This window comes from Entelurus aequoreus, linkage group LG21 (genome assembly GCF_033978785.1).
Source record: "Entelurus aequoreus isolate RoL-2023_Sb linkage group LG21, RoL_Eaeq_v1.1, whole genome shotgun sequence".
In the NCBI taxonomy this organism is placed as follows: domain Eukaryota; kingdom Metazoa; phylum Chordata; class Actinopteri; order Syngnathiformes; family Syngnathidae; genus Entelurus; species Entelurus aequoreus.
This window is the reverse complement of record NC_084751.1, coordinates 43,941,708-43,967,172: the sequence shown is the minus strand read 5'-3', so window position 1 is coordinate 43,967,172 and position 25,465 is coordinate 43,941,708. Positions and strand designations below refer to the sequence as shown.

General features: G+C 40.8%; 1 protein-coding gene across 1 annotated transcript; it reads right to left on the bottom strand.

Moving 5' to 3' along the window:
• Positions 1-3,128: 3,128 nt before the first annotated feature.
• Positions 3,129-25,212, bottom strand: LOC133638623 (alpha-1A adrenergic receptor-like). The gene is made up of 3 exons (XM_062031413.1): positions 25,209-25,212; positions 24,219-25,127; positions 3,129-3,535 (listed from the first exon to the last, which is right to left on the bottom strand). Exons 1-3 carry the CDS (start codon positions 25,210-25,212, stop codon positions 3,129-3,131), a joined length of 1,320 nt encoding a protein of 439 aa, XP_061887397.1.
• Between the last annotated feature and the right edge of the window lie 253 nt (positions 25,213-25,465).

Below are 25,465 nucleotides of genomic sequence, written 5' to 3'. Positions count from 1 at the left end.
ATGGCATTTCCAAAATGTGTGGCGGGCCGCTAAACAATTAACTGCGGGCCGCAAATGCCGCACTTTGGACACCCCTGGATTAGAGCATGGTGTTCCTGGGATTAAAGGCCTCACCTTTTCTCCTCCAAACATATTGCTGGGTATTGTGGCCAAACAGCTAAATTTTTGTTTCATCTGACCACAGAACTTTCCTCCAGAAGGTCTTATCTTTGTCCATGTGATGTCAGATGAAACAAAAATTGAGCTGTTTGGCCACGATACCCAGCAATATGTTTGGAGGAGAAAAGGTGGGGCCTTTAATCCCAGGAACACCATACCTACCGTCAAGCATGGTGGTGGTAGTATTATGCACTGGGCCTGTTTTGCTGCCAATGGAACTGGTGCTTTAAATGGGACAATAAAAAAGGAAGATTACCTCCAAATTCTTCAGGACAAGCTAAAATCATCAGCCCGGAGGTTGGGTCTTGGGCGCAGTTGGGTGTTCCAACAGGACAATGACCCCAAACACACGTCAAAAGTGGTAAAGGAATGGCTAAATCAGGCTAGAATTAAGGTTTTAGAATGGCCTTCTCAAAGTCCTGACTTTAAACGTGTGGACAATGCTGAAGAAACAAGTCCATGTCAGAAAACCAACACATTTAGCTGAACTGCACCAATTTTGTCAAGAGGAGTGGTCAAAAATTCAAGCAGAAGCTTTCAAGAAGCTTGTGGATGGCTACCGCCTTATTGCAGTGAAACTTGCCAAGGGTGTCATGATCCGTGGTCCGGATCATGTTTTTGTTAGTTCTGGACTCCCTTAGTTCCTGTTTGTGCACCTCTGGGTTTGTTTTAGTTTCCATGGGGATAGTGCTGGGAGCTGTGCTAGTGGGGTGGTTCAGCTGCGCCCAGCCAGGCAGCAACCTCCGGCCCAGCCACCACCACGAGTTCTTCGGCGTGTCAAGCCACAGCCTCCAGCTAGGCCACCTCCCCCAAGGTCACGGCTAACCTCAGCCCAGGTGGACCTGAAGATGCCATCCTCTCCGCCACCTGTCTCTGCTCCAAGGCTAGTTCCTGCTCCAAGACTAGCAACTCTTCCTGCTCCAAGGCTAGCAACTCTTCCTGCTCCAAGGCTAGCAACTCTTCCTGCTCCAAGGCTAGCAACTCTTCCTGCTCCAAGGCTAGCAACTCTTCCTGCTCCAAGGCTAGCAACTCTTCCTGCTCCAAGGCTAGCAACCCTTCCTGCTCCAAGGCGTCATTCTGTCACGACGACGTTTTCGCAGCTTACTGCGGCGTTCGTTCTCCCAAAATGCAGACGGACCATTCCGGACAATGCGTGCATGTAAGAACATGATTTAATTCTCAAAAATAAAAGTAGTACAACAAAACGGAACACAAGGCGAAGGCACGACGTGCTGATCACACTTGGATCTAAAGCAAATACTTAGCATAGACCAGGGGTCACCAACGCGGTGCCCGCGGGCACCAGGTAGCCCGTAAGGACCAGATGAGTAGCCCGCTGGCCTGTTCTAAAAATAGCTCAAATAGCAGCACTTACCAGTGAGCTGCCTCTATTTTTTAAATGTTATTTATTTACTAGCAAGCTGGTCTCGCTTTGCCCGACATTTTTAATTCTAAGAGACAAAACTCAAATAAAATTTGAAAATCCAAGAAAATATTTTAAAGACTTGGTCTTCACTTGTTTAAATAAATTCATTATTTTTTTTACTTTGCTTCTTATAACTTTCAGAAAGACAATTTTAGAGAAAAAATACAACCTTAAAAAGGATTTTAGGATTTTTAAACACATATACCTTTTTACCTTTTAAATTCCTTCCTCTTCTTTCCTGACAATTTAAATCAATGTTTGAGTAAAAATTTTTTTTTTATTGTAAAGAATAATAAATACATTTTGATTTAATTCTTCATTTTAGCTTCTGTTTTTTCGACGAAGAATATTAGTGAAATATTTCTTCAAACTTATGATTAAAATTCAAAAAAACTATTCTGGCAAATCTAGAAAATCTGTAGAATCAAATTTAAATTTTATTTCAAAGTCTTTTGAATTCCTTTTAAAATTTTTGTTCTGGAAAATCTAGAAGAAATAATGATTTGTCTTTGTTAGAAATATAGCTTGGTCCAATTTGTTATATATTCTAACAAAATGTAGATTGGATTTTAACCTATTTAAAACATGTCATCAAAATTCTAAAATTAATCTTAATCAGGAAAAATTACTAATGGTGTTCCATAAATTATTTTTTTTATTTTTTCAAAAAGATTAGAATTAGCTAGTTTTTCTCTTCTTTTTTTCGGTTGAATTTTGAATTTTAAAGAGTCGAAATTGAAGATAAACTATGTTTCAAAATTTAATTGTCATTTTTTTCGTGTTTTCTCCTCTTTTAAACCATTCAATTAAGTGTAAATGTCATTCATTATTAATAATAACAGAGTTAAAGGTAAATTGTGCAAATTGGCTATTTCTGGCAATTTATTTAAGTGTGTATCAAACTGGTAGCCCTTCGCATTAATCAGTACCCAAGAAGTAGCTCTTGGTTTCAAAAAGGTTGGTGACCCCTGGCATAGACTATGGCAAGGAAAACTTACTAGCTGTTGCATGAACCAACAAAACTTACGTGACTGTTTGCTGTATGCAACAGTCACGTTGTTGGTTCATGAACGAACCCCGCAGTAAGCTGGGAAAACCTCGTCGTGACAAAGGGACATGTACGCAAATATTAACATTGCTGTATGTATACTTTTGACCCTCACATTTTCAGAAGACCCATAATAAATTCATAAAAGAACCAAACCTACACAGTGGCCTCGTGGTTAGAGTGTCCGCCCTGAGATGGGTAGGTTGTGAGTTGAAACCCCGGCCGAGTCATACCAAAGACTATACAAATGGGAGCCATTACCTCCCTGCTTGGCACTCAGCATCAAGGGTTGGAATTGGTGGTTAAATCACCAAAAATGATTCCTGGGCGCGGCCACCGCTGCTGCCCACTGCTCCCCTCACCTCCCAGGGGGTGATCAAGGGTGATGGGTCAAATGCAGAGAATAATTTCAGCCATGACATGATGTTCTTTACAAGCGTATGTCAACTTTCGACCACGACTGTACATGCGATTTAAAATACTAAAAGACTGCGGTCAAACGGCTTCACCAGTGACATTAAGAGAAAGGCGTAAAACCTTAGCCGAGCAGTTCTTTGGTACCGGACTTGGACTAGCTGAGAAACACCAAGACCTCAGTAGACTCTTCCTCTGGCTTGTGGGACTGGCATCGTCCTTCGCGGAGGACAATGATAACGTCCCACAGCATCCCCTCGAAACAACACCACCTACGACTGACGAGTCAGCGGTATTAGACGCTGGCTGAGGTCCTTGGTGTTGGACACTCCCCAGACAGCGGCCGTGGAGCACGTGGCAAAAGGCCTTCTTGAACTCCTGGCTGAAGCACGGGTAGATGACGGGGTTAATGCAGCTGTTGAAGTAGCCCAGCCAGAAGGTTATTTTGAAGACGGTCTCAGGAGGCTTGCAGGATGGGAAGATTGATCCTAGGACACAGGCAGACATCAATCAACATATGAGTGGTCGTCAATACGTAACCCTCAGTTTGACATAGCTGGCAAAGACCCGATAATCAAATTACCCTATTTTCCGGACCGTAGGGCGCATTAAAGGCCTACTGAAAGCCACTACTACCGACCACGCAGTCTGATAGTTTATATATCAATGATGAAATCTTAACATTGCAACACATGCCAATACGGCCGGGTTAACTTATAAAGTGCAATTTTAAATTTCCCGCGAAACTTCCGGTTGAAAACGTCTCGGTATGATGACGTATGTGTGTGACGTCACGGAGTGAACGGAAGTATTCGGACCCCATTGGATCCAATACAAAAAGCTCTGTTTTCACCACATAATTCCACAGTATTCTGGACATCTGTGTTGGTGAATCTTTTGCAATTTGTTTAATGAACAATGAAGACTGCAAAGAAGAAAGCTGTAGGTGGGATCGGTGTATTAGCGGCTGGCTGCAGCAACACAACCAGGAGGACTTTGAGTTAGATAGCAGACGCGCTAGCCGCCGACCTCACCTTGACTTCCTCCGTCTCCGGGCCGCCGACCACATCTATGATCGGGTGAAGTCCTTTGTCGCTCCGTCGATCGCTGGAACGCAGGCGAGCACGGGTGTTGATGAGCAGATGAGGGCTGGCTGGCGTAGGGGGATAGCTAATGTGTTTAGCATAGCTCTGTCGAGGTCTCCTAGCTAAGTTAGCTTCAATGGCGTCGTTAGCAACAGCATTGTTAAGCTTCGCCAGGCTGGAAAGCATTAACCGTGTAGTTACATGTCCATGGTTTAATAGCATTGTTGATTTTCTGTCTATCCTTCCAGTCAGGGGTTTATTTCTTTTGTTTCTATCTGCATTTAAGCCCGATGCTATCACGTTAGCTCCGTAGCTAAAGAGCTTCGCCGATGTATTGTCGTGGAGATAAAAGTCACTGTGAATGTCCATTTCGCGTTCTCGACTCTCATTTTCAAGAGGATATAGTATCCCAGGTGGTTTAAAATACAAATCCGTGATCCACAATAGAAAAAGGAGAAAGTGTGGAATCCAATGAACCTTTGTACCTAAGTTACAGTCAGAGCGAAAAAAGATACGTCCTGCACTGCACTCTAGTCTTTCACTCTCACGTTCCTCATCCACAATTCTTTCATCCTTGCTCAAATTAATGGGGTAATCGTCGCTTTCTCGGTCCGAATCTCTCTCGCTGCTGGTGTAAACAATGGGGAAATGTGAGGAGCCTTTCAACCTGTGACGTCACGCTACTTCCGGTACAGGCAAGGCTTTTTTTTTTATCAGCGATCAAAAGTTGCGAACTTTATCGTCGATGTTCTCTACTAAATCCTTTCAGCAAAAATATGGCAATATCGCGAAATGATCAAGTATGACACATAGAATGGATCTGCTATCCCCGTTTAAATAAAAACATTTCATTTCAGTAGGCCTTTAAAGGGGTTATTTTATGATTTTTTTCTAAATGTAAAAGACTTCCTTGTGGTCTACATAACATGTAATGGTGGTTCTTTGGTCAAAATGTTGCATAGATGATGTTTTACAGATCATCTGACAGTCGCTTCAGGATGCGGCGTTTTGTGGGCGGGTCTTATTTACGTGGCTCACCTTCGACGGCGTCTTCTCCCCGTCATCTTTGTTGTAGCGGTGTAGCGTGCAAGGACGGGAGTGGAAGAAGTGTCAAAAGACGGAGCTAACTGTTTTAATGACATTCAGACTTTACTTCAATCAATAACGGAGCAGCGTCTCCTCATCCGTGGCTCACTAGTGCAACAACAACGCCCGAAATGTGTCCCGTGATCCTCAGGTACATACTGAGGATTCGGTGGCCCAACAAGATATCAAATGTAGACCTGTGGAGACGCATGAACCAAGAGCTAATTCAAAATGAAATCAAAAGCAGAAAGTGGGGATGGATCGGCCATACACTTAGGAATGGATCCGAGAAACATAGCAAGACAAGCCCTGGGGCCGTACTTATCAAGCTTCTTAGAGTGCCATTTTACACTTAAGTCCTGAGAATTTGCGAAATTTAGTCCTACTCTCAAACTTAAGAATACAAGCTTTTTATCAACGTTCTTAAGTCTAAGAATCACTCCTACTCTCCACGATATTTAAGAGACCTTCAGAGGTGTCTTAAGTGGTTAGGAGTTGCCAGCAGGGGATGGCACTGAGGCGAGAGAGACGTGCGCGAACGTTCAGGGAGCGGAACGATGTCCTGGATTTGTTTGATGACGAGCAGCTGATCAAACGGTATCGTTTGGACAGAGCGGGTATTATTTTTGTCACAGATTTAATACTTTTCGATTCCATGTTGATTTCTGCATGTGGCTGCAGTGGGCTAGTATATATAGAGCCACCCACACCAGTTTCAAACTAGTTGCCTAATTAATGAATTGGAAAGAAAATGTTATGACAGTAGCGTATGTGTGTGGCCGTGAGGTGAGTGACGTCAGTGAGTGTGTGGGCGAGAGAAGAGAAGAGAGGGAGCGGTAGCGTGAGTGCCGGCGGGGACTAGTTTGTTTTGTATTATTTTGTAGTTTATTGTCAAAATATACACTCCCATTGTCCACTTAAATATTTCCAAGATATTTCTTTATTCTTAGACAACGGATTCCCTTCCGTGATTGGTCATTTCTATGGACACAGAAATGACGTCACCTAAAATTGCGTTTACGGCACATAGTAATGTCGTAATTCAGCTCTGAGTGTGACACTTAAGATTCAGTCCTACACTTCGCTGAAAGTGTGAGTAAGACGCTTGATAACTAACTTTTAAGTGCAGCTTTCAGCGAAGAATTTATTTACTCTTAAGTCAACTCTTAGCAGACTTCTTAGGAGTAATTCTGAGAAGCTTGATAAGTACGGCCCCTGGACTATAACCCTCAAGGCAAGAGGAAGCCAGGGAGACCAAAAGTCCACTCTTGATGAACTGACCAAGAAGCGAAGAGGAGGAGAAAACACGAAAAAAATGACACTTAAATTTTGAAACATAGTTTATCTTCAATTTCGACTCTTTAAAATTCAAAATTCAACCGAAAAAAAGAACAGAAAAACTAGCTAATTCGAATCTTTTTGAAAAAATTAAAAAAAGAATTTATGGAACATCATTAGTAATTTTTCCTGATTAAGATAAATTTTAGAATTTTGATGACATGTTTTAAAAAGGTTAAAATCCAATCTACACTTTGTTAGAATATATAAAAAATTGGACCAAGCTATATTTCTAACAAAGACAAATCATTATTTCTTCTAGATTTTCCAGAACAAACATTTTAAAATAAATTCAAAAGATTTTGAAATAAGATTTAAATTTGATTCTACAGATTTTCTAGAATTGCCAGAATATATTTTTTAAAATTTTAATCATAATAAGTTTGAAGAAATATTTCACAAATATTCTTCGTCGAAAAAACAGAAGCTAAAATGAAGAATTTAATTAAAATGTATTTATTATTCTTTACAATAAAAAAAATGTATTTACTTGAACATTGATTTAAATTGTCAGGAAAGAAGAGGAAGGAATTTAAAAGGTAAAAAGGTATATGTGTTTAAAAATCCTAAAATCATTTTTAAGGTTGTATTTTTTCTCTAAAATTGTCTTTCTGAAAGTTATAAGAAGCAAAGTAAAAAAAAATAATGAATTTAAACAAGCGAAGACCAAGTATTTAAAATATTTTCTTGGATTTTCAAATTCTATTTGAGTTTTGTCTCTCTTAGAATTAAAAATGTCGGGCAAAGCGAGACCAGCTTGCTAGTAAATAAATACAATTTAAAAAAATAGAGGCAGCTCACTGGTAAGTGCTGCTATTTGAGCTACTTTTAGAACAGGCCAGCGGGCTACTCATCTGGTCCTTACGGGCTACCTGGTGCCCGCGGGCACCACGTTGGTGACCCCTGATTTATACACACACACATTGCCCCCCCCAGACACATTTTTTTCTCTTAATGTGGCCCCCGAGTCAAAATATTTGACCAAAGGTTTGGATGTCGTTTTTTGATTAAAGCCACTTTTTGATCAAGCCATCCTTAAAGGGCCCCTCGAATGCTCACGAGTTTGTCACTTATTTCACTATTCTGGCACTAAGAATGATGTCGACATGTAAAATTCCCCCCTCTCCTTGAGGGCGCAAGTGCTGAAAGATACAACCATCCTGTCAGTAGGCATCCCAATGAGAGTGGACATTGTAAGTCGCGGTTTTATGTTCTTATTTGAAATGTTTAGCAATAGTGCTACATGACAACTAGGCTTGTCAACAATAAACCGATGCGATCAGATACCCGGTTATGACAAGCGAGCGATTCGGCTGCGTCGGTCGCAGCCACCTCAATCGATAATAATCAGCTGTGAAGCATTGGATTAATTAAGTGTAGAAATATGGCACGGGTATCGCACGGAAATAGAAACCCAACGACAGTTTTTGTCCGTAAAAGGATGCATGCGTTTGAAACGTTAGCTTATGTAACGGAGTCAGGTTCAAACACCAAACTATCTACTACACAAGACAAGAAGAAGGAATCAGGCAGAGACAGAGTTGAATTTTGCTCATGAGGAGAGACGTATTGGGCTGTACACTGTCACAGTTTCACCCTACGCTCTAAGGTACAGTCCCACATGCTCCTCTATTTATTTGGGAGGTCCCTAGTTAACATCACTGAGTCTGCAAGCAGCCCCCAGTAGACACAATACGTGATTATTCAGAACGGAAATCTGCTGACACTCGTGATTTCACCCTGTCTCAGTCCTGTCCGCGCCGAGGTACTCGATGTCCGTCCTTGGCTGTCAGCAGGCAGGGTCTGGAAACCAAACTGCTGGCAAGAGAAAACTTCGCAAAGCAAGACCACAAGTTGTGTCTTTGCACAGATAGAAAAGTACAACTTCAGCACAATTGATAATAACTATAGCAACGGCCTTTAAGCATAAGAGTTGTGTGATAACTTATACTTATAATTATTCTAACAAAAGGAAGACGAGAATGTGCACCGGGTGTCGTGCGAGAATCAGTCAACAGTTTATTTGTAAAGCAGCGTGACAGCTTGGGCTGCCGACAAAATATTTACCCCGGATTTCCACGGGATACGTAACTGCTGCTGAACAGCAAAAACGCAGACCTTCTCCGTGCTTCGCCGTCCGTCAGTAACCACTATCTGACTGACTTGACCGGACTCTTGGAGCCTTGCAGATAAATTACTTTATTTTTGTACTTGTAGCCAGCAGCATCCTTGGCAATTCTTAGTTTTGGACCTCTACAAAGTCTCGTGTCAGCAGGGTGGAATTACGTCTGAAAAAGTTGACCTACTGTAATTTGTAAGATCAGCTCTGAAGTGCACTGGATATTACATTTTTATTGATTGGATTCAAGGCTCAGACTTCTGTTCTTTTATATTTATACATTTAATTTGATGACTTTTATATAGGGATGTCCGATAATGGTTTTTTGCCGATATCCGATATTCCGATATTGTCCAACTCTTTAATTACAGATACCGATATCAACCGATATATGCAGTCGTGGAATTAACACATTATTATGCCTAATTTGGACAACCAGGTATGGTGAAGATAAGGTACTTTTCTAAAAAATTAGTAAAATAAGATAAATAAATTAAAAACATGTTCTTGAATAAAAAAGAAAGTACAACAATATAAAAACAGTTACATAGAAACTAGTAATGAATGAAAATGAGTAAAATTAACTGTTAAAGGTTAGTACTATTAGTGGACCAGCAGCACGCACAATCATGTGTGCTTACGGACTGTATCCCTTGCAGACTGTGTTGATATATATTGATATATAATGTAGGAACCAGAATATTAATAACAGAAGGAAACAACCCTTTTGTGTGAATGAGTGTAAATGGGGGAGGGAGGTTTTTTGGGTTGGTGCACTAATTGTAAGTGTATCTTGTGTTTTTTATGTTGATTTAATTACAAAAAAACAAAAAAAACCTATACCGATAATAAAAAAACCGATACCGATAATTTCCGATATTACATTTTAACGCATATATCGGCAGGCCGATATTATCGGACATCTCTACTTTTATATCATCCCATCAAACAAAAATATGTTCATGCAGCAGGTCTTTTTTTGGTCCATGTCTAAAAAGAAATATACAGTACAAGCCAAAAGTTTGGACACACCTTCTCATTCAATGCGTTTTCTTTATTTTAATGACTATTTACACTACCGTTCAAAAGTTTGGGGTCACATGGAAATGTCCTTATTTTTGAAGGAAAAGCACTGTACTTTTCAATGAAGATAACTTTAAACTAGTCTTAACTTGAAAGAAATACACTCTATACATTGCTAATGTGGTAAATGACTATTCTAGCTGCAAATGTCTGCTTTTTGGTGCAATATCTACATAGGTGTATAGAGGCCCATTTCCAGCAACTATCACTCCAGTGTTCTAATGGTACAATGTGTTTGCTCATTGGCTCAGAAGGCTAATTGATGATTAGAAAACCCTTGTGCAATCATGTTCACACATCTGAAAACAGTTGAGCTCGTTACAGAAGCTACAAAACTGACCTTCCTTTGAGCAGATTGAGTTTCTGGAGCATCGCATTTGTGGGGTCAATTAAACGCTCAAAATGGCCAGAAAAAGAGAACTTTCATCTGAAACTCGACAGTCTATTATTGTTCTTAGAAATTAAGGCTTTTCCACAAAATTGTTTGGGTGGCCCCAAACTTTTGAACGGTAGTGTACATTGTAGATTGTCACATCAAAACTAGAGATGTCCGGTAATATCGAAAATGATCGGTATCGTTTTTTTAAATTATCGGTATCGTTTTTTTAAAAAAACACAAGATACACTTACAATTAGTACACCAACCCAACAAACCTCCCTCCCCCATTTACACTCATTCACACAAAAGGGTTGTTTCTTTCTGTTATTAATATTCTGGTTCCATCCATCCATCCATTTTCTACCGCTTATTCCCTTCGGGGTCGCGGTGGGCGCTGGAGCCTATCTCACATTATATATCAATATAGATCAGTGGTTCTTAACCTGGGTTCGATCGAACCCTAGGGGTTCGGTGAGTCGGCCTCAGGGGTTCGGCGGACCCTCCGCCGCGGAGGTCGAGACACACCCGACTCATCGTGTAAATAAAAACTTCTCCCTATCGGCGTTATACGGATACGGCAACAGCAGAAGTAATTTGTTGTGAGTTCATGCACTGTGTTGGTTTTGTTCTTTGAACAAGGTGATGTTCATGTACGGTTCATTTTGTGCACCGGTAAAAAAAACATATAACTTTGTCTTGAATTTGAAAAAAAAAAAAATATATATTTTTCACTAAAGAAGGGTTCGGTGAATGCGCATATGAAACTGGTGGGGTTCGGTACCTCCAACAAGGTTAAGAACCACTGATGTATATCAATACAGTCTGCAAGGGATACAGTCCGTAAGCACACATGATTGTGCGTGCTGCTGGTCCACTAATAGTACTAACCTTTAACAGTTAATTTTATTCATTTTCATTAATTACTAGTTTTTATGTAACTGTTTTTATATTTTTTTACTTTCTTTTTTATTCAAGAAAATGTTTTTAATTTATTTATCTTATTTTATTTTATTAATTAAAAAAAAAAGGACCTTATCTTCACCATAGCTGTTGTCCTAATTACGCATAATAATGTGTTAATTCCACGACTGTATATATAGCGGTATCGGTTGATATCGGTATCTGTAATTAAGAGTTGGACAATATCGGATATTGGCAAAAAGCCATTATCGGACATCCCTAATCAAAACTAGGAATGCCAAGAGTGTGCGAAAAAGTAATCAGAGCAAAGGGTGGCTATTTTGAAGAAACTAGAATAAGAGTTGTAGAAATGATTGCAAACTCAAGACAGCCATGACATGATGTTCTTTACAAGTGTATGTACACTTTGACCACGACTGTATATCATATCAGATGCACAATTGCTGAAAAGTGCTGATGAATTCCCACCCTGAGCAGAAATATTCACAAGACAACATTTATTTTTTCGCCCCGAGTTGTTCCCATTTAGCGATCCGTCGCGCCATACGAGAGCTGCCAGCTAGCATCTGCAATGACGGGCTGGTGGCTTCAGCACAAACCAACAAAAAAACACACCCTGTGGTTTTAGGGACACCAAATTCACAAAAACACTCTAAATTGTCGTAGACAATTTAGAGTGCACATTTTATTTTCACTCGCATACAAATGTTCTAACTTGGATTGTTCCCCTGGCTTCGAGACTCTCCCGAAGGACAGTGCAGCCAAGACACAACAAACTCCCTTCTTGTCTCTCATGGACACAAACTTGTTGTTGTTGACTTTGGACTAGCGACTGTACGACATCATGGCCGCGGAACAGATACACACTGCAGGCTTACACACAAACATGCATCCGCAAAAATATACGCCACACATACACACCCCACACCCCCCAACACAACGCCCTCGACGCAATTCACATAGGGGTGATGAATGGATGGTCAGCGCCTGACAGCCCTTTGAGAAACTTGTGATTTAGGGCTATATAAATAAACATTGATTGATTGATTGAGAGCTGCGGCCTGCCATCATGACCCCGCACTCCCTTCCCTCTGTTGCTAGATATCTGGAGATGTACATTGTAATATGTATATGTGCTTTGCTATGGAGGTTTTTTCCCATTCCAGACTGGGCCCCCTTAGGAGCCCAGTCTAGATTGTATTTTTTTTTACTCATCCTTCCCCAGCTTTTTACCTTTTTCTCCATCTTTTACAGGGCGCCTTGTGGCGACCCATCAGCGTTCCTGTTCTGTAACCCTGCACACTGTTTGTTTGTCTCATCTTGAACGGGTTTGTGCTGCAAAACAAAGTTTCGTTGTACTTGTGCAGTGACAATAAATACCTATCTATCTATCTATCTAAACCCAAACTTCAGCAGTTTTTTCAAGCTCTCACCCTGGGAAAACCGAGCTATCGTTGCCTTGGAGCTGGCAAGGAGTGCGGCGCTATGAGCCGTGAAGGTCTGTCTGGGTTGAAATGCAGAAGTGTATTTTTTCTTTCCCTGTGATGACATGGCTGCCTTGAGAGGCGACCCGGGGACTGAGGATGCCTGTGAGCATTACAGCCTATTAAGCCTCATGCTTGTTATCTGTAATGGCTTTCATAGGAGAGCAGCTCACTCTATTCCGTCTCGCAGTCGAAGACCACCCCGCACCATCATGCTGCCTGATGTGGTTAGTTGGCTGCTTGGGATTGAATTTCTAAATGTGTCTTCGTGGAAACTCCAGAGGTAAAGTGTTGACACGCTGACTGATGTTTTGAGCAATTGTTATGCAAAAGTATCTGGCAGCAACAGCTTTGGCCACTGCTGTACCTGCACCTCATGTAGTAGGCTTGGTTGCTCACAAAAACCTGGCTAAGATGAGATGTATCAACACTGACTGACGTGGAAATGTGCGCTGCCTCACGCCAACTTCATGGCTGATGTATGTACATTTCTTCAGGCTGTGGATACTTTGGCAAAGTGGGCTGGCTCAGGGTGGAGGACAGAGTTAAACAACTTGCACTGAGCCTAGTCTATAAAATCCGCTACACCTCCCTGATACCGAAGTACATGTCAAACTACTTCCTTAACGTAAATGACCGAAATAACCACAACACCAGGGGGAGCTCCACTAACCACGTTCAACCCAGATTCCGATCTAACAAAGGTCTTAACTCATTCTCTTTCTATGCCACATCAATGTGGAATGCGCTCCCAACAGGTGTAGAAGAAAGGGCATCTCTATCCTCCTTCAGGACTAAAAGAACACCTCCAGACAACTTCAACCCTAAACTAACACCCTCCCTTCCTCATCATACCTCTTCGGATTGTAAATAATCAAATGTAAATAATCAAATGTAGACACTTTTTCTTATACTTTCTTATCTCTCTCTCTGTGTCCACTACCTGCTGTACATATCCTACCAAGTCAGTCCTACACTGTTTCAATGTCAATTTCTCTGATGATGCAATTGTTGATACCAACCAAACCTAACCACTCCACATCCCACACCCCGGATTGTAAATAATGTAAATAATTCAATGTATATACTCTGATGATTATCTTGTGTGATGACTGTATTATGAAAATAGTATGTATCTGTATCATGAATCAATTTAAGTGGACCCCGACTTAAACAAGTTGAAAAACTTATTCGGGTGTTGCCATTTAGTGGTCAATTGTACGGAATATGTACTTCACTGTGCAATCTACTAATAAAAGTTTCAATCAATCAAAAAACACATAGGTGGTTGTTCGGGCTTTGCCAATTGTTGTATATTTGTTGGTCGTGTGATGAGTGAAAAGACGCCAACAAGGAATCGTCGAACAAAAAGCTTAATTTGTTCCAGCGAGCCTCAGACTGGAACTCTTCCAGGAGAAAGAGTATGGACCCGATTACTCTTCTGCTATACTCTCGGACCACTGTGCCTAAATACCCCTTACACGAAGACCCCCACTCTTCCTAACTCTAGCCTTAGAGCCAGCCAGTCTGGACAAAGCCCAGTTCGTGGTTTGGCCAGTCAATCTTTCCCTGACCTCTTTCCTCTGATCAGTTTGAGTCAGATGAACTGCGACCCTTATCCTCTACTCCTACCTGTGGGGGCTCCCTACCGGATGTTGCTAATGTTTTTATTATCACTCCTAAAATCCAGACCTGCATTCCCTTATGATTCCAATTGTCCTGGGGACTAGAGTCAACACTCTCTGGACGAGCTGTGATAGACACCTGCACCCGAAGCTACACTATATTGCCGAAAGTATTTGGCCACCTGCCTTGACTCACATATGAACTTGAAGTGCCATCCCATTCCTAACCCATAGGGTTCAATATGACCTTTTGCAGCTATTACAGCTTCAACTCTTCTGGTAAGGCTGTCCACAAGGTTGCGGAGTGTGATTATAGGAATTTTCCACCATTCTTCCAAAAGCGCGTTGGTGAGGTCACACACTGATGTTGGTGGAGAAGGCCTGGCTCTCAGTCTCCGTTCTAATTCATCCCAGAGGTGTTCTATCGGGTTCAGGTCAGGACTCTGTGCAGGCCAGTCAAGTTCATCCACACCAGATGACTGTTGGAAGAGGAAGGGGGCACACTCCAAACTGTTCCCACAAGGTTGGGAGCATGGAATTGTCCAAAATGTTTTGGTATCCTGGAGCATTCCAAGTTTCTTTCACTGGAACTAAGGGGCCAAGCCCAACTCCTGAAAAACCACCTCCACACCATAATTCCTCCTCCACCAAATTTCACACTCGGCACAATCTAAGGGCATATTTCCTTAATAGACTAATCCTCTAAAGGATTCTGTGACCAAATACAAATACATGCTAGTTCACAATCATATAAGAAAATGGTACGCGGTATAATTCACCACACATTGGCCTGGGAACGCCTCGGGATCCCCCGGGAAGAGCTAGACGAAGTGGCTGGGGAGAGGGAAGTCTGGGCTTCCCTGCTTAGGCTGCTGCCCCCGCGACCCGACCTCGGATAAGCGGAAGAAGATGGATGGATGGATGGATTTTAACAACGTAAACAAGATTGAGGCAAGGACACCAAATTTACTTTTTCGCCAATGCCTCATATCCATCCATTTTTCTACCGCTTGTCCTTCTCAAGGTCGCTTCATATTCATATGAATATTCGTGAGGACGTGTATTTATTAACCTAAGCAATAATTTAGCCACCTATTACCTATTGCGTCCGGCTCTCGTCTCGTTTACCAGGTGCCTTTTCGCCTTTCCATAAGTAAAAATGCCCTAATGCTTGTGTTTTTAAGGGGGAGAAAAGAGGTCTGCAGCAACATTTTGCTCATTTTATTGAGCAAAACTGATTACTGTCGGCCGTAACCGCGGCAAAACAACATCAGCGGCAAAATAACATCAGCAACAAAACCGCTATCGAACAAAAGTGGTCACTTTCTGCCGTAATCACACCAAAACAAACAAATTCTATGTTGTATTGACAGCAGCCGCTCTGTCTGCACTGATGCATTCATGGCCACTAAAACTGTAGGACAACTCTTCTGTATTATGACACATTCAAGTTCTATTCAGTAAAATAATAAATTACTGACTCATTTTTAACATTATTACTAATAATTACCGAGTAACAATGGCCTTTGTGAGATGCTCGTAATTACTCATTATGAGCATCTGACAAAGGTTGGTTATGTTATCATGATGTGTTCAATGTGGTTTTGTAAACATTTTTTAGTGGGACATTTAAAAGCCTTAATACAAAAAAATTTAAATTTTCAAAGATTTCTTATTGTTCTTTGTTTTCCATCCATCCATCTATCCATTTTCTACCGCTTGTCCCTTATAGCAGCATAAATTAAAATACACCGTAATAGCTGACAACAACAAAATAAAAAAGACTATTTTGAATTTAAGACCGTTTATACTGACTTTTGAATGGTTTAAGAAGCCATTTAGATTTTGTCCAAGAACAGGTTAGTTAAAGGCCTACTGAAAGCCACTACTAGCGACCACGCAGTCTGATAGTTTATATATCAATGATGAAATCTTAACATTGCAACACATGCCAATACGGCCGGGTTAACTTATAAAGTGACATTTTAAAATTCCCGCCACACTTCCGGTTGAAAAACTCCTTTGGATATGATTTATGCGCGTGACGTCACAAAAGCAACGGAAGTGGTTGGACCCCATCGGACCCGATAGAAAAGCCTCTTGTTTTCTTCGACAAAATTCCACAGTATTCTGAATCTTTTGCAATTTGTTTAATGAACAATGGAGACTGCAAAGAAGAAAGTTGTAGGTGGGATCGATCGGTGTCTTAGCGGCTAAGTACAATACTGTAATATCTGTGATATTTGCATTAGTGTACTGTGTCTTTAAGGGTTTGGGGGAACGCGCATGCGCGAGTGAGTTGGCGGAGAACTTGAGTGTGTGTGAGCGTGACTTTTGGCTAACAGCAGCTCGTGTATGTGTGTGCGTTACTTTTTGAACTACAACCAGTTACCGCTTGTTAATAAAGCGATTGAGCAATTTGTTTAATGGACACTGGAGACTGTAAATAAGAAAGTTGTAGGTGCGATCGGTGGAGCGGCGGACTGCAGCAACACCAACACCAGGAGGTTGTGTTGTGTTTTGAGCAGGATAACAGACGCACTACGGTGAGTACAGCTTTGGCTTCCAAACATTTGATCGCTTGCCCGTACGTGCGTGTCTATATGTGCATGTCACGTACGTAACTTTGGGGAAATATATGTTTCTTGCCGACTCTGATGGCGGCCGGGGTGTCGTCAAAAGCGCACAACGCCCGCCGCCGCATCTAAGTTAGCTACGCAGCTAGGTTAGCTTCTGTTTTTTTAGCTTCGCCAAGCTGAATATTATTAATCGTGTATTTACATGTTCATGGTTTAATAGTATTATTGATCTTCTGTCTATCCATCCAGTCAGGGTTTTTTAAAATTTAGTTTCTATCTGCATTTGAGACTGCTGCTATCGCGTTGGCTACGCAGCTAGGTTAGCTTCTGTTTTTTTAGCTTCGCCAAGCGGAATATTATTAATCGTGTATTTACATGTTCATGGTTTAATAGTATTATTGATCTTCTGTCTATCCATCCAGTCAGGGTTTTTTTAATTTAGTTTCTATCTGCATTTGAGACTGATGCTATCACGTTGGCTACGTAGCTAGGCTAGCTTCTATTTTTTTTTTAGCTTCGCAAAGCTAAATTATTAATCGTGTATTTACATGTTCAGTCACTGTGAATGTCCATTTCGCGTTCTCGACTCTCATTTTCAAGAGGATATAGTATCCGAGGTGGTTTAAAATACAAATCTGTGATCCACAATAGAAAAAGGAGAGAGTGTGGAATCCAATGAGCCAGCTTGTACCTAAGTTACGGTCAGAGCGAAAAAAGATATGTCCATCACTGCCTCTCAAGTCCTTCACTGTAACGTTCCTCATCTACGAATCTTTCATCCTCGCTCAAATTAATGGGGTAATCGTCACTTTCTCGGTCCGAATCTCTCTCGCTCCATTGTAAACAACGGGGAATTGTGAGGAATACTAGCTCCTGTGACGTCACGCTACTTCCGCTACAGGCAAGGCTTTTTTTTATCAGCGAGCAAAAGTTGCGAACTTTATCGTCGATTTTCTCTACTAAATCCTTTCAGCAAAAATATGGCAATATCGCGAAATGATCAAGTATGACACATAGAATGGATCTGCTATTCCCGTTTAAATTTAAAAAATTCATTTCAGTAGGCCTTTAAGCTTCAGTTTTTCCATGAAAAATAACATTTAATGTTTACAATTTATATGTAATGGAACAATAAACCTTCATGCTCCGCTGCAACCAGAATCTGCAGTGGCTGCTTCATCTGAGTTGGACCCCACAGCAAACAATTTGATTGTCCGTTTTGGTTTATTAGTGAACTGTTGTTTCACTGGCAGTGACTAAAACAGTAATCAACACCTTGGCTGTTACAATTTTATATTAGCAAAATATAGCTACATTTTTATAACTCAATTTAAACTTGAATTGAGATGAAATGAGTCCTAAATTAAAACACACCATAATAGCTGACAACAACAAAGTAAAAAAGACTATTTAGAGTTTAGTTTTAGAATTTAAGACCGTTTATACTGACTTTTGAAAGGTTTAAAAAAAATTGTGTGGAAACATGAAGCTCTCCACCTAAAGCTACGGTGCTAAGAAGCCCATTTAGATTTTGTCCAAGAAAAGGTTAGTTAAGCTTCAGTTTTTCCATGAAAAATAACATTTAATGTTTACAATTTATATGTAATGGAACAATAAACCTTCATGCTGGTCAACAAAAGCACCTTGAGGATTCTGGCGGGAACTCTCGTTCAACCCTTTTTCGATTACGCATGCACCTCCTGGTACCCTAGCACCTCCAAAACCCTCAAATCTAAACTCCAAACATCTCAGAACAAGCTAGTCAGGTTACTTCTAGACCTCCACCCCAGATCCCACCTCACTCCTACCCACTTCTCCAAAGTGGGCTGGCTCAAGGTGGAGGACAGAGTTAAACAACTTGCACTGAGCCTAGTCTATAAAATCCACTACACCTCCCTGAAGTACATGTCAAACTACTAAAATATTTGTATGCACTTACAACCTTTAGCATATCAGTATGTGGAATTAAATTATGTAATGGAATAACCAAAGAAATCAAACAAAGCACCAATATAATTCAGTTTAAGTGACTGTTCAAACTGTAAGTGTTCACAAAATTGAAATAAACTCAAACTGAACTGAACTGAACTGAACTTCCTTAACGTAAATGACCGCCATAACCACAACACCAGGGGGAGCTCCACTAACCACGTTAAACCCAGATTCCGAACTAACAAAGGTCTTAACTCATTCTCTTTCTATGCCACATCAATGTGGAATGCGCTCCCAACAGGTGTAAAAGAAAGGGCATCTCTATCCTCCTTCAAAACCGCAATAAAAGTTCACCTCCAGGCAGCTACAACCCTAAACTAACACCTTCCCCGGATTGCTAATCATCAAATGTAAACAATCAAATGCAGATACTTTTTTCTTATGCCTTCTGATCTCTCTCTCTCTCTCTCTCTCTCTCTCTCTCTCTCTCTCTCTCTCTCTCTCTCTCTCTCTCTCTCTCTCTCTCTCTCTCTCTCTCTCTCTCTCTCTCTCTCTCTAAGTGGACCCCGACTTAAACAAGTCGAAAAACTTATTCGGGTGTTGCCATTTAGTGGTCAATTGTACGGAATATGTACTTCACTGTGCAACCTACTAATAAAAGTCTCAATCAATCAAAAACCCCACAGCAAACACTCTGTCTGTTTTGGTTTATTAGTGAACTGTTGTTCCACTGGCAGTGACTAAAACAGTAATCAACACCTTGGCTATTACAATGTTATATTAGCAAAATATAGCTACATTTTTATAATTCAATTTAAACCAAATAAATAGAGGAGCACGTGGGACTGTACCTCAGAGCGTAGGTTGGAGCTGTAACTAAGTGTACAGCCCTATACGTCTCTCCTCATTGAGCAAAATTGAACTCTGTCTCTGCGTGATTCCTTGCTTCTTGTCTGTTTAATAGATGTCATCAGTGTTTGAAGCTGACAGTTGTACTCAAAATTGTTCAGCGAGACACTTTGTCCTATTTGTGATTGCTAATTCAATGCAGGATCACCAGCAAACATTTTATAATGAACTCTCTGTGGAGCTTTTAACATAACTGATGACATGGTTATAAAAGTGCTGCGGAAATCAAAGCGGCCAACAGCGGGCTTATCAGATTCATCTCAATGATAACAGGGAAAATTCAGATGAAGGTATAGACACAATGCAATAAGGCTTGAGAGTGTGGTGTAGAAACGCATTGCATTGTGGGTCTGAATAGCTTATTTACATGGCTGAATACAAGACTAGGATTAAGTTTTGTTGTTTTCTTTAACAAGTGCAAATTCACTTCAAGAATTATTCGGTGAAATTCGGTCATTTCTAGCAAAGCCGAAGGAAGTCGAGTTATTAAGTTAACAAAAAGACGGTGAATAGCCTGGAAATCAGCCGTGAGACCATCAAACATGACTTTTAACGCCATCACCTGGTACATGTTGGTGTGTTCACTGCATTTTCACACTGGTAAGTTTGTACCAAAGCATGTTTTATTCTGTTTCAAATGGTGCGTTCAGCAGGATGTTAGCAATAGCTAGGGTTACGAACAATGTACAGTATTTGGGAAAACAGCAATACCCCTAATCCAGGGGTGTGCAAACTTTTTCCACTGAGGGCCGCATTCTGACAAATCAAAGCAAGCGGGGGCAATTTTTATATTTTTTATTTTAAAAACCTATACAATATATGTATAAAAAATATACATTTAGGCCTCCACTCAGGCTTGATCCCGGGGACCCCAAAGGGTTTTGGTCAAAAAAATATTAAAAATGTGTCATTATTCAGTATTATTATTTGTATTATTATTCAAGTTTTAAATCTCTAGATCAGGGGTCCCCAACCTTTTTGAAAGCAAGAGCTACTTCTTGGGTAGTGATTAATGCGAAGGGCTACCAGTTTGATACACACTTAAATAAATTGCCAGAAATAGCCAATTTGCTCAATTTACCTTTAACTCTATGTTATTATTAACAATTAATGATATTTACACTTAATTGAACGGTTTAAAAGAGGAGAAAACACAAAAAAAATGACAATTAAATTTTGAAACATAGTTTATCTTCAATTTCGACTCTTTAAAATTCAAAATTCAACCGAAAAAAAGAAGAGAAAAACTAGCTAATTCGAATCTTTTTGAAAAAATAAAAATAAAAATTTATGGAACATCATTAGTAAATTTTCCTGATTAAGATTAATTTGAGAATTTTGATGACATGTTTTAAATAGGTTAAAATCCAATCTGCACTTTGTTAGAATATTTAACAAATTGGACCAAGCTATATTTCTAACAAAGACAAATCATTATTTCTTCTAGATTTTCCAGAACAAAAATGTTAAAAGAAATTCAAAAGACTTTGAAATAAGATTTAAATTTGATTCCACAGATTTTCTAGATTTGCCAGAATCTTTTTTGGGAATTTTAATCATAATAAGTTTGAAGAAATATTTCACAAATATTCTTCGTCGAAAAAACAGAAGCTAAAATGAAGAATTAAATTAAAATGTATTTATTATTCTTTACAATAAAAAAAATTAATTTACTTGAACATTGATTTAAATTGTCAGGAAAGAAGAGGAAGGAATTTAAAAGGTCAAAAGGTATATGTGTTTAAAAATCCTAAAATCATTTTTAAGGTTGTATTTTTTCTCTAAAATTGTCTTTCTGAAAGTTATAAGAAGCAAAGTAAAAAAATGAATGAATTTATTTAAACAAGTGAAGACCAAGTCTTTAAAATATTTTCTTGGATTTTCAAATTCTATTTGAGTTTTGTCTCTTTTAGAATTAAAAATGCCGGGCAAAGCGAGACCAGCTTGCTAGTAAATAAATAAAATTTAAAAAATCGAGGCAGCTCACTGGTAAGTGCTGCTATTTGAGCTATTTTTAGAACAGGCCAGCGGGCTACTCATCTGGTCCTTACGGGCTACCTGGTGCCCGCGGGCACCACGTTGGTGACCCCTGCTCTAGATCAACATTAGGTCTATCTGTCAATATAACGCTTTTAAAGATTTAAGTTGTATGCTCTTGTCAAAGAAAACCCTGTTTTTTTATGGAAAAAATACAAAATATGCAATATTTTCACACAATAAAATTTGTAAGTGGAATATTTGAGATTATATAATAATTGGAGCCTTAAAAAGGTCAATAACTCATAACAACATTGATTTTAATTCATTATTATTTTTTGAGCGATGACACTTAAAAACAAATCACACTAAAATGATTGGGGATCCAAATAATTATAGAGTTAAAAAATAAATTCTATTTTTTTTTTTACTGTTTACTTTTAACACAATAATCTCGAGATCAACTTCAGATCCATCCGTCAATTATACGTTTTATTGTTGTTTATGTTTTTCGTTTGTTTGTTTTAGGCCCTTTTTTTTTAAAAACAGCTCAGTTTTTTATTTGGCAAACACAAAATATGCAACATTTTCCCCCAAAATATCTCAGATGTGACGTAATTGGAGCCTTGAATAGGTCAATAATTCCATAATGACATTAAAGAAAGAAACAGCCTGCATGGCAGCTTTGTGTTATTAGAGTAAACATTGCGACATTTTCTTGTTACATTTCACCTGTTTGCTCTTTTATACCACTTATCATGTTTTTAATTGTTTTCAATCGTATTTTTAAAATGTGCCGTGGGGCCGTTAAAAAATTACCTGCGGGCCACAAATGGCCCCCAGGCCGCACTTTGGACACCCCTGCCCTAATCATAGATCAATAACTAAGAAGACTTTAAATATTTCAAATTAATGTACAGTGTATGTCAGACTTGAAATATATTTACCGTATTTTTCGGACTATAAGGCGCACTTAAAATCCTTTCATTTCATCTCAAAATTTGACAGTACGCCCTATAACCCGGTGCGTACAGAATAATTCTGGTTGTGCTTACCGACATCGAAGCAATTGTATTTTGTACGAGGGTGTAATGATAAGTGTGACCGGTAGATGGCAGACACACATAAGAGATACGTGTAGACTGCAATATGACGCCAGTAAACAACACCAAAACTTGAAATGTTCCATTGCAAATAAAGAACATTACACACGGCGCTCAAAAATCTGTCAAAATGTTTTAGTACGACTTTGGATTGTCGGCCCATTACGGCTACCGTAGTCAGAGATATGAGTATTACTATGGTGTGTGTATAAGGACCGCAAAGTGGCGCCCATTAGCAGACATATTATCTGGTGTTTTGTTTTATTGTTTGTTTGTTTCACAATATTATGCAAAAGCAACTTTTCTTACTTTCTGGTGCCTGCTGATGTGCATTTGGGATCTGCATAAGTCCTGAAAATTTGCGCATGATGCCGTGGTCAATAAGCTTCTTCTTTTCCTCTATCTTCTTGTTATGGGATATTCATCCTCCGCTGTTGCCATTTCTAATATAAAGTAGTGTAAAGTTCTTACTTATATCTGTCAGTAAACTCGCCATGAAAGCGCTAAAACATACCGGTGTAGTGAGTTTACATTATTCACTCAAGGAACTTTAGTTATTAGAGGGTTCCGGTCGGAGGTTTTTCACGGGACACATTTCGGGCGTTGTTGTTGCACTAGTGAGCCACGGATGAGGAGATGCTGCTCCGTTATTGATTGAAGTAAAGTCTGAATGTCATTAAAACAGTTAGCTCCATCTTTTTGACACTTCTTCCACTCCCGTCCTTGCACGCTACACCGCTACGACAAAGATGACGGGGAGAAGAGGCTGTCGAAGGTGAGCCACGTAAATAAGACCCGCCCACAAAACGGCGCATCCTGATGCGACTGTCAGAAAGCGACTTGAAGATTATGTGTAAAACATCATCTATTGTTAGAATAATTATGTTCATATTATCACACAACTCTTATGCTTAAAGGCCGTTGCTATAGTTATTATCAATTGTGCTGAAGTTGTACTTTTCTATCTGTGCAAAGGGACAACTCGCAATAAAAGATTGCGAGTTGTCTCGTACCAGTGTTTGTGTCCAGACCCGACCTGCTGACTGCCAAGGGCGAACATCGAGTACCGTGACGCAGACAAAGCAGAGACAGGGCGATATCACGAGTGTCAGCACATTTGCATTTCATGAATAATCATATAATGTGTCTAACCGGGGCTGCTGAAATTACCCCCCTTCCTTCAGAAGCAGCGTCAGGGACCTCCCGAATAAATAGAGGAGCACGCGGGACTGTACCTTAGAGCGTAGGTTGGAACTGTAACTAAGAGTACAGCCCAATACGTCTCTCCTCATTGAGAAATTTTAACTCTGTCTCTGCATGATTCCTTGCTTCTTGTCTGTTTAATAGATGTCATCAGTGTTTGAACCTGACATCTACGCAACATTTTGACCAAAGAACCACCATCACATGTTATGTAGACCACAAGGAAGTCTTTTACATTAATGCGCCTTATAATTCGGTGCGACCTAAAATAGACCCGCTCATCGGCAGTGCGCCTTATAATCCGGTCCGAAAAATACGGTAATTATATATTTTCAGATTACTGCTTACCAATCGGTAAGACCAGGAAAAATGGTAGCCAGCACAGAATGAAGCACCCAACGACAACGCCAAGGGTCTTGGCTGCTTTCTCCTCTTTTGGCAGTTTGAGCATCTTGGACAGGGTGTTGGTGATGTGTTTGGACCTCCCAGAGCCGTCGCCCTCTTCGTGCTTTTCTGTTCGGGCGGCGTTCCCTCGGTGCACCCTCAGCGTCACCCCCTCGGCTTCGACTCCCGCGGCGTCACTTCCTCTCTTGAGGGTTCGCGTCTTTCTCTTTGCCACACTGTACACGCGGCAGTACATGGACAAGATGACGGCCAGCGGGATGTAGAAAGATCCTAATGCCGAGAACAAGGCATAGCCGGGCTCCTCCGTGATCCGGCACACCGTCTCGTCTTCAGGGTCGGGCTCCTTCCAGCCGAACAGGGGGCCCACGGATATGGCCGCCGAGACTCCCCAGAGAGCGGCCACCGCGGCCAGGCCTCGTCGGCCGGTAGCGATGGCCGGGTAGCGCAGAGGGTAGCTGACGGCCAGGTAGCGGTCAATGGAGATCACGCACAGACTGAGGATGGAGGCGGTGCAGCAGAGGACGTCCAGGGCCGCCCAGACGCTGCAGAAGGACCGGCCGAACATCCACCGGCCCAGGGCTTCGGAGGTGGCGGAGAAAGGCACCACGGCCGAGCTGAGCAGTAGGTCGGCCGCAGCCAGGTTGGCGATGAAGTAGTGGGTGACGGAGCGCCAGTGGTGATGGCACAGCACCGATAGGATGACCAGGATGTTGCCGAGGACCCCGAATACTAAAAACACCACAAGCACCGTTCCCAGGAGCACTAATTTGACAACGTCCACCCTTGGATGGACGGTGGAGCTGCAGTTGGGACAGGTCTCTTCTGAAAGCAAAATATTCATGCTCTCCCCAGCTTTTGACGATCTGGTCACAGTTCTTCATTCTTCAGGCGGCTGCGACCACCTGCTTCCTCTCGTCCCTCCAATTAACTCACGCATGCATCAGCTGTCATCACAGCCAGGTTTACAGAAGGTCACGTCAAACTCAGCCACGGCTCGTCATCATCCTTGCAGACGGCCACCATAGAAATGACCCCCCAAAAGAAAACCCTTAGGTTACGAGGCAATCGCTGGTGGAATTTGCGTCTTGTGTTCATCCGTGGTGACGGACGTCAAAGTCAAGAGACCTGTTCAAACGACAGAACAGAACAGATCAATTACACCGAGCAACTCTTTCTTGAGCCTGTGTTGT